The 9,634-nt window shown below is 45.8% G+C and overlaps 1 protein-coding gene across 1 annotated transcript; it reads right to left on the bottom strand.

Moving 5' to 3' along the window:
* Positions 1 to 890: 890 nt before the first annotated feature.
* LOC144773731 (targeting protein for Xklp2-like) lies at positions 891 to 1,586 on the bottom strand (the record flags this gene model as incomplete). The annotated part of the gene is made up of 1 exon (XM_078658871.1): positions 891 to 1,586. A coding segment is annotated over one exon (666 nt), but the record flags the coding sequence as incomplete, so codon positions are not given.
* Between the last annotated feature and the right edge of the window lie 8,048 nt (positions 1,587 to 9,634).

Raw genomic sequence — 9,634 nt, forward strand, 5'->3', positions numbered from 1 at the left:
AGTGCTGAGAATCCATCCAACAAGTAGAAGAAAAAACTGATGCAGTAATCTTAATCTCTCTCCAACCTGCCTAACTTTCCTTTTTGATGTCACCAATCATGCACTAATGTTAGCTCTCCTATAAAACAAAACCAGAACCTCTCAAACTATCTAGTTTATTAGAAAAAGACAGAATTAAGACCTAGAGACAGTGGTCCATCTTATTTTTATATAATAAATAGAAATTCAACTCTAAAAAGTGATCAAGTGACCATGCAAAAGCCACCATAGGATTTTTTTTAACAGATCTGCTCAAAAGATATAAGACCTACTTGGAGGTCAGAAGACAAAGATGTACAAAGATATACAAGGCACAAATGGTGCATGGAATATGTAATTACAAACAGAATAAATGATCCAGGCCATCCAGAGGACCAAGCTATATACAACAGCCACATATAGTGGGCGTCCGAATCGGCTACGCCCACGGAGTAGGCGTAGTGTTGCCTTCTACGCATTTTGCGTAGACAGCGTAGCCGGCAACACTACGCCCACTCCGTGAGCGTAGCCGAGTCGGCCGCCACCCGCCTCCCTCCCGCCCTCCACTAGATACTTTATTTAAGCAATTACACGGATTAAAACAACTTTAAAGCGCTTACCTTGTCCGGGGCTCGTCCGGGTCTTCATCTTTGAATAGCGTCCTTTTCCTGGATACCAATGCGCATGCGCGGGCGGCCGCGCATGCGCATTTCTCGGGAGATGTCGGCGACATCACAAAGCACCCACAAATCAGCAAATGCTGCTGTCCTCATGAATGACATTGTTCACAAGAACCGAAGGCATCAGGTTCGGAACTTGAAGTGGTTTGATGCTGTGGCTCCCAGCAGGCCTCCACAGTCGCACACGTCAGCGGTTGAGCTTCACATGCCATAATCATTCCTTCAGTCCTGCTTTTTGGCCCTTTGCACTTCCTTCCCAAGCCTACTCTCCTCTTCCAACTCCACCTTCAAGGATTGAACTTCAGCCATCTGCCTCTCGAAATCCTCCTTCCCACACCTAGTGACCAGATGGAATGGGTCTTGAACCAACAACTTCTTTGGTGCAAAAGCTTCCAGACAGATGACACTGTTCGGTGGAGTGTTGAAGTGTGCAGCTTCATCCTGCGGTCTGAGCTCACCTTCTTTCGTCTTTTTTGCAGCTTTCTCATCTACTTGTAGGTAAAAGGCAGGCAGCGATCTAGCTCTGAACACTTGAACCTTCTCTTTCCTTAGATCTTCCAGTTTTTTCATCTTCTTTTCGAAACGCTCTTTATCTCTGGTGTCAAAGGAGAATGGTGCAAGCTGGAATCGTCTTTGGTTTGGAGAAACTGGTTTATAGGGTACACCATTATGTGGCTTTCTGGAATCTTTTAAAATGGGCGGTTTCTCCACTACTCCCAACATCTCAGTTGGACAAGACCTCACAAGGAATAGGCCCTTTTCTAGTCCAGGTTGCTGCCACTTTGCCCCTCGCTCCTGGATCCTTGCTTTGTGTTCTATGTTGAAGCCAGTGGGTTCAGGGAATTCTTTCATAGGCTGCTTTTCAGAGTGAAATATTTCCCCATGAAGTCATCTGGTATCCAGTACTTGTGCTTGGCATCTGATAGGGGAAGTGGCATTTGTCGGCAGGTGCCCTTCAGAAGGCGTAAGCGATTGCCCATCGGCTGCGGGAGGACGCAAAACCTCTTCAGCAGCAGGAAGGGTTGGCCCGTTGACAGGAAGTAGGACATTAACAGCGCGTCTTTCCTTGCGGATCTTTGCCAGCTGCCTCCTCTTTTCCTGAGGGGACAGTCTCCGGGAGACCCTCCTTGGCAGTCTCGCAGATATTTGGGCTTCCAACACTTGGATAGTAAAGGCATTCCTTACACTAGCGTGTGTACTTTGAGGAGAGGCTGCGAGATTGCCAAACTGCTCTGCATTGCTGCACTCAAATGAAAATGGTGCAACAATGGCTCCTGGAAGATTCTTTTGAGAGCTTCTTGGCTGTCGAAGTGTCTCATCTTGCTCAGGAGGGATAGCCTCGGAATCCATCAAGCAACGTGTCTGTGCACCGGAAAGCGCGCATATCATGCAAGGGTCGCTCGTCCTCCTTGAACCTCTTGCAGGTGCGTTACTCGCGTAAGGTCACGAACAGTGCAGCTCGTATTCTCTCGTCTCGCGGCGTCCTTCGAAAGCAAGCAAACTATCTAGTAACGGCTTAACAAATCCCCCTTGCCTTGTAAAGGACACAATAAACACCAGAACATAGATACATATATGTATACCCAGGACAGCTGTCAAAATGATAATTCGAGGGATATTATGCGATATCCGCCATGGACAGAGATTGTTCTTTCAATGCTAAGTGCAGCTACCTATAATGCATGAACTTTTTAATAATATGTTAGTTAATACAAAAAAGATGCTTATCCCTCTCCCTTAGGAGCACCTACAAAATGCTTCACTTTCTTGATCACACTCCATGATGCAAGTGCAGTACAGGTAGCACTGTGCACCATAGGGCCTCACACATTCCACCATGTTGCTGAGCACCAAACCTTCTACTGCAGGGAGCCAAGATGCTGTCTCCACCCTCACCACTGTACTGCACAAAATAGCTCCTGTCTGGTGGTTACTTGGTGACTGTTGACAGACTTGTTGGCCTTTTGATGCTCGTTCCTTGCTGACATACATTCTGATGTAAAGAGACAGACTGCCATCCCTCACAATGCCTGACTCTGCAATCATGTTCGTTAATCCTAAGTGGGAATGAGAAAACGAATCAGTAGCTGAAGTTATTTTGCCCAAAGCCTTGATATGTATTATTATTTTTATTTTTTAAAAGCTCTAGCACACAGCCAAAGCTGTCTGTAAGACAGACTTAAAAATACACAGAAATAGGTAATGGGTCAACGCGCTTCAGCCTCTGCTTGCTTTTAGGTTCATTCAAATTTTGGAGTAGACCGTATGATAACCAATTGAAGCTGGAAGTTTTGGTTAATAATGTATACAATTCTTTTTACCTTTCTGGGCTGCCCCAATGGTGACATAAGTGTTCGAGAATGGAGGGAGGATACTCCATGTCAAGTAAGCCATATGAACGATTGCCCCCCATGATTAATCAAGGGATGCTCTGAAGGAGGGGATTGCAGCCACCACAGCAAATAGCACTTTGTACCAACCAAGTGAGTGCTGGTCTCCGACCATGCCCTGTTGAGGACATGAGCAGGTGCTCACTGGGATTTTGTAGATACACAGGTCAGACACGTAAAGCAGCTCTCTCAGTTTGAACTACTCTTGGTGTTCCCGGGAGCAGGAGCTCTTCAGACAGGGTTCTACCTGTCCCACCAGAAAGCTGAGCTATCAAGACTTTGGCTACAGAAACATATTTAGGTGGGTGCATCCAACGGTGCCTCTCCAGGGCAAGAGACTCATGGACTGTAATGTGGCTCTGCATCCATAAAATAACATAATCATTGCCTAAGAGCACTTCTGACTAGGATCAAGGAGAGCAGGTTGACCCAGTATAGAAATAAGTTTGAGTTCTTCACAGAGAGCATCGATTTCTTTGGATACCGATTCACTGCCAAGGGAATAGCACCTGACCCAAAGAAGGTGTAAGATGTCAAGAGAGCGTCTGTTTCTAAAAATGTCACTGTAAGAAAACAGGCCATTAGTTGTGTGGCCTGCATAAGTAATGGGTCCATATTTGCCCTCAACTAGGAACCAAACACCCCATTGTTGCACTTGACTCTCAGGGTAGCGCAGCGGAGAAGTCCAAGGCATACTCAAGGGAGATGGTGTGGGCTAGTAATCACCATACGCTGAAACACAATTATAACACTCAATAAGTAATTGTCCAGTCTGTGCTTTTCTTTTGAAAAAGGAAAAGTACATTTATTACACACATTCTACTCACTACTACACAGTAATTTACAAATATACATGAAGCTGATGGAAGTACTTTTTGGTGACATTGCGTAATCACTTTTGACCCACCAAAGGGGGTCTAGTTCAACAAACCAAATGTCAAAATGTTCATGCGTACTTAAATGCAGTAATTGAACATAACTTTGACTTAACACATGAGTGGCTGCAGCATCATTATTTCAATAAAGCATTTACAAGAAAAATTGTATATACAAGTCTGAATGATTTATGTACTCACAGGAAACTTACACATTGAACAACACAATGAAAACATAGCTCCTAGAGGGCATCATATTTCTGATCACAATATCTGCAATCATAACCTTTTGCCCCAAGACTGCCCCTAGAGAGCATTATACAATATGAAAACTCAAGCTAACCTCCTGAAGGCCACAAGAACTGCAGACATTGGCTTTGTCCTTCGAGAGCACTACACTCCTAGCTCAAAAGCACATTGTCCAGCCTGGGGAGTGCTTGTAATGTCTTTGAAATCCTGGTAAGTCATTCTGTTTGAGTCCCACCCAACTTAGGGTGGGGACTTCTAAAATCCTTTCTGGAGGAGGCTGCGCTGCTCCTGTAGCTCTGCCTACTCTTTTTAGTTGGTGGTGACCCCGTCCTGGAGCCACACAAAGTGAAAAATGGCAGAATCAGAGCCAGGCCCCCAGGGCATTATGGGGTGCTCCTCTGAACATGTGCATATCAGATGAGCGACTCTCCTCCACTTCAGGGAGAGCCACTGCCTTTGATCTGCGCCACACAGCATCTTGCCTAGTTTTAGGGGTACCCAGTCCAAAACGGGCACCCGCACTGCCTTGTTTTTGGAGGGCAGCCCAGGGATCCTACCCCTGGCTGCACTCTCCAGCTCCCAGCATGGGCAGCATTTGTGAGTGCTACAGTGGGAGCTGGCAGATCTCTTTTGCCCAGCCCACTCCTGCGGGTCGGGTGTGATGACTCTTGGGGGCCTCCCACTTCCCCCAGTCATAGGGAGTGGGCATCCCTGCCACATTTGAGTGGAGCATGGTGACAGCCCCCCCAACAGCCTCCTCTTTTTGGGGCCCAGGGATGAGGTCCTGGCCCCTGCTCGCATTCTAAATCTCAGGGAAGTGTGACAGGGCTTTCCTGCCTCTCACTGACATTGAGTGTCCAGAAACGGGGTCCCGGCCCGCTTATAATGAACCCAGTCTGGGGGATGGGATCCCCAAGCCCCTTGGGATGCTGGGTAGAGGGCTCCACCCACGCCTCCTCCCAAACAAAAAGTTGAGGAATCCTTCTTGCGATGACCTCTGGGCCCTTCTCCCCCCCCCCTGAAATGAAATAAGCTGGGCAGCGTATCTCCATGCGCTCTAGGATCGGACTGGGGTTCAAAGGTCAGTCCTTCTCAGACTGATATCTCAGTCCTCGTGGAGCCATTTGTTTTGGTTCTGGTCTCGTTTTGCTCCTTGTGGTGGCCCTAGACACCTGGTGCACTTCCATCAAGCCTCCTGGCCTCAAAGACAACAATTTTTCTAGGGAGCTGGTTTCACTGGCACCCTGTGCCAGTCTTTCTCCTTGATTGTCCTCTGGGCCTCTCTCTTCAAGGGGTGTAAGGGGACCAGCTTCCCTGGTGCTTGGGAGAGCCCCACTGGTCCAGGGGTCAATTAAAGTCAGAGTCCTTAATCCAGATGGCCATCATGAGGTTCTTCCTTCCAATTGTCCATGGCTCTGCCTCCTGTCCCCAGCAGAAAAGCACAACCAAAAGAGAACTCTCCGCCGGCATAAGAACTTTTAAGTGGGGGCAGAAGGGTCCTGCAGTGAGACACCTCTGGCCTATTCTGGGGGGCCAAATCACCTCTGTACCTGTCTCAACATTCCTCAACAGCTTGATGGGACATTAAAAATTGGTTTCACCCAGTTTCACCCAGGAGGTTTCACCTGGGGGACTTGGCTCTGCCCCTCTGCCTTTCTTAGCAGATCTTCATTGTAAGCCCACTTTTGGGTTGGGATCCCTCTTTTGGTTAGTGGGCTTGGCCAGGCCCATCCCTGGCACAGGGAAACAGCAGGTTGATTGATGCAGAGCTTTATGCTCCACCCCTTTCCTCTGCAGGAGCTGAGGGAAGCCCAGTTATTTGCTCCTTTAGTGTGGAGTGGCCTTTATTTTGGCTGCTGGAGAGAAATGTAATTAACTTAGCACAGCAGGGCGACCAAAGGTTAGGCTCTGATCCCGAGCCGAGCCAGAGAAATATGACTTTCCTGGATGATCCATAAACTGTACCGATATTTTTGTAGACTTTACAGAATTGATTTTCTCTTACAGGTTCCGCCCTAAATCAGTATATTGCTGGTGTTTGTAGGCCAAGGGAAAGTGAAGCTGCACTCAAAGGCAGCCCCACCATAAGTGTATACTGCAGAGTAGACAGTAAGTCACATTGACTTTCCCTATGAGTGAACACATACATTAGGAGGTCTACTCCAGGTCAGTACCCAGCCTCTGGAGCCTCCTCTGCGCCAGACTATGTGTGCAGTTACCAGGCTGCACACAAGTCTCCCATACACAGCCCTCACATGTGTGCACACGTGGTCACATGTAACTAGCCAAGTGCCTCTTACCCTTGATGCATCGCAGCAGCCTTATCTTCAAAGGTGGACTGGAAGGAAACATGCACAGTCCATTTACCATGAGTTTACCATGGGTGAGTCACAGATTACGACAGTAAAAGGTCGAAAACTAAGTGATAGTAAAAAGCAAACAAATCTGGGTGGATTAGAGGGGCAGAACCCACCTCCTCACAGTCACAAAGTTTTTGGGGAATGGCCACGAACTTTAGCCTGGCCACTCTTACCAAGCCACTGAGAGACCTCCTAAAGACTGAAACCATTTTGGAATGGGCTGTTAAACAGCAAGAAGCATTCAGTAAAGAAGCCTTTTCCACCAGCATGGCTATGATACTATACGCTAACCTATTTACATAACTTCTTGTTGATGCCAGTCTGTCACAGTTCTCATCTGATTTCCCTCTGAAGAAGTATCATGGAAAAATGTTAATGCCTTCCTTTCCTACCTGAGTCTCCTGCAGTTCAGTTAAAATACATCAATGAACCTGAGGACAGAAGGGAAAGGGGAATTGGTAAAAAACGAAGTCTGCGTGTTGGCGGTGTAGCAGATTCGGTTGTGCTCATGGTTGTGGCTCATACAGGACACTTCAATGACTACCACTTTGGAAGCATTAACATATATATAAAAGAAGACGAACTTCCTAATAATTTGCCTGATTACATAATGTTAATGAAATTGTATAGTAACTTAGCCTCATCTAACTACTTGTTAGAATATCTCATGTAGTCAGCATGGGTTTCTCAGATGTCTATTTAAATATGCTCCAGGAAACAAAGTAGCACATGCAGATGCAGGTATAAATAAATATTCATTTTAACTTTATAAATTACATATTTAACATGTTAAAACACAAACCTAGTATAATAATAGGAGTGGCAGCGGTAACAAACCAAACTTTCAATAGCCATCAAGTCTTAAGACTATGATAAACAAAGTTTCAAAAGATAATAAGTCCGTTAAAGAAAACAAATGTTGGCAATTTGCCTCTGAGATTGATTCTGCTCTGTGTAAACAACCATTACTTTTTAACTATTCTCCAGCTTCCTCTAGAGTTCATGTCACATAAATCTTTCATTCCATTAGGAAAGCAATTAAACAAAATGAAATGGTTTCACCTTCTTGAAAACAAAAATAATAGCATGAACTTCAAACCAGGATTTCACAACTTATGTGTTTGGGAAGCAAGAAATATTTGTCTCAGAGCAGCTTAAATATCCAAAAGTACCTGAAGTGACAAATTACATATTATGGTCTCCTTGGCTATTACTCAGTGGTTTCGTTGTTAGAGAGCTCTGCAGTCAGTGTGCTGACACAAACTCTCCTTTTGATTACTTAGCTGAATGGAGAGTAAGTTAAGTTTAGAAATGAGGGACCTGATATAGAGTGTAATGCAGTGGATGGGATTTACGCGTATTTGTGACAGAGTAACTCATCCCCTGAACTCTAAATCAGGCCCTAAATTACTCTTTTGAAGCTTGCCCTGTGCTACAGCCTCTATGCTGGTGTGAACATGTTTTTAGTGCTGCAACAACTCCTCTTTTATTTTGCATAATATTATTTTGGCAATTTTGCTATTTTTTTCCTGTTATGCTATGTTTGGTAAAAGGCGTCTTTCTGTCCTCTTCTAGGGCCAGATGTAGGTAGGCTTTTACCGGGTGGTAACGGCCGAATTCGGCCGTTACCACCCGGTAAAAGCAATTTGACATGTAGGTGCCTGTATTTTACAGACTCGGTAAATTTACCGATAGGTAAATTTACCGAGTATGTAAAATACCGAGTCGGTAACATTACGGATTCCGGTAAATTGGTATGTAGGTGGGACTCTTCTGAGTCCCACAAGCAGTGCAAAATCGGTATTTTACCATCAAATAATACTTGATGGTAAAATACCGATTCTGGTGTGCATGCACATGTGTGCATGCACACCTATGCCATATGACAGGCAGACCTGCCCTTAGGGCAGGTATGCCTGCCACATGGCACCCGAGCCTCTTTTGGGGGTGCCAGAGGGTGTCAAAGTGACACCCCCTGCACCCCTGTGACAGTCGGTATTTTCCGATGCGGTAAATACCGACCGGTAAATGCCCAATCAATCCTATGGGCTTCAAAGCCCATAGGAATGCATGGGCATTAACTGGTCGGTATTGACCGCATCGGAAATTACCGACTGTTTCCGAATCGGTAATTGCACATCTGCATTTACCTACATCTCGGTATTTTTATTTTCCGACCTCTGAAATACCGAGTCGGTATGACTCGGTATTTAAGAGGTCGGAAAATAAAATTTACCTACATCTGGCCCCTAGTGTATTATCTGGCAGTGGTGTTGGTATGTTGTTGATCGTGACATAGTACTCCTGGACTAGGGGTGGTTCTGTTTCTACAGAAAACAGACCAGTGGCCTATGCTTCCAGAGTATTGGCTTACACTGAACAACAATACTCTCACACAGAAAAAGCAATTGCTTTATTGTGGGGGTGTCAACATTTTGATGTCTATTCATGTTGCCATCATTTCCAGGTTGGCATGACCACAAACCACTAATTCCTCTGTTCAAAGGAAGAGCCTTGAGGCCACCGCCGTGCATTGAGAAATGGATTCTTCAGCTGCAGGAGTACTTGTTTGAGGTGGTGTTTGGCCTGGTTATGGAATCCCTGCAGATTACCTATCCAAACATCTGAGAAAATGTACAAACCAAGAGGAAGAAACAGAGGAATATGTCAGGTTAGTCATTGACGAGTCAAAGCCTGGCTGAATAGCAACCAAGAAAGTATTAGTTGTCTATAAAGAAGACAAATATTTGGGACTAGTCCGACATGCAATGGTTTCTAATAAACAGAAGTTGCACATGGCCACCATCCCACATGGAATACCTATTGCTCAGATGAGGCTTCAAGCTCTTCTCCAGGTGTGAGAGAAACTGTCTCTTCCATACAATGGCCTACTCTTGATGGGGAGGACGTTAGTTATACCAATGGCATAAGTCCTGGAGAACCGGGCCTTATGGGCCGGGCGGGGCAGGGCACGCCTAATATCTCCGGGTTCACCTGCCTTGTCAGACAGAGACACGAGACACTCTGTTGGGCGTAGAAAATCAGATTTATTAGCTGCAGCC

This window comes from Lissotriton helveticus, chromosome 8, assembly GCF_964261635.1.
Source record: "Lissotriton helveticus chromosome 8, aLisHel1.1, whole genome shotgun sequence".
NCBI lineage: Eukaryota > Metazoa > Chordata > Amphibia > Caudata > Salamandridae > Lissotriton > Lissotriton helveticus.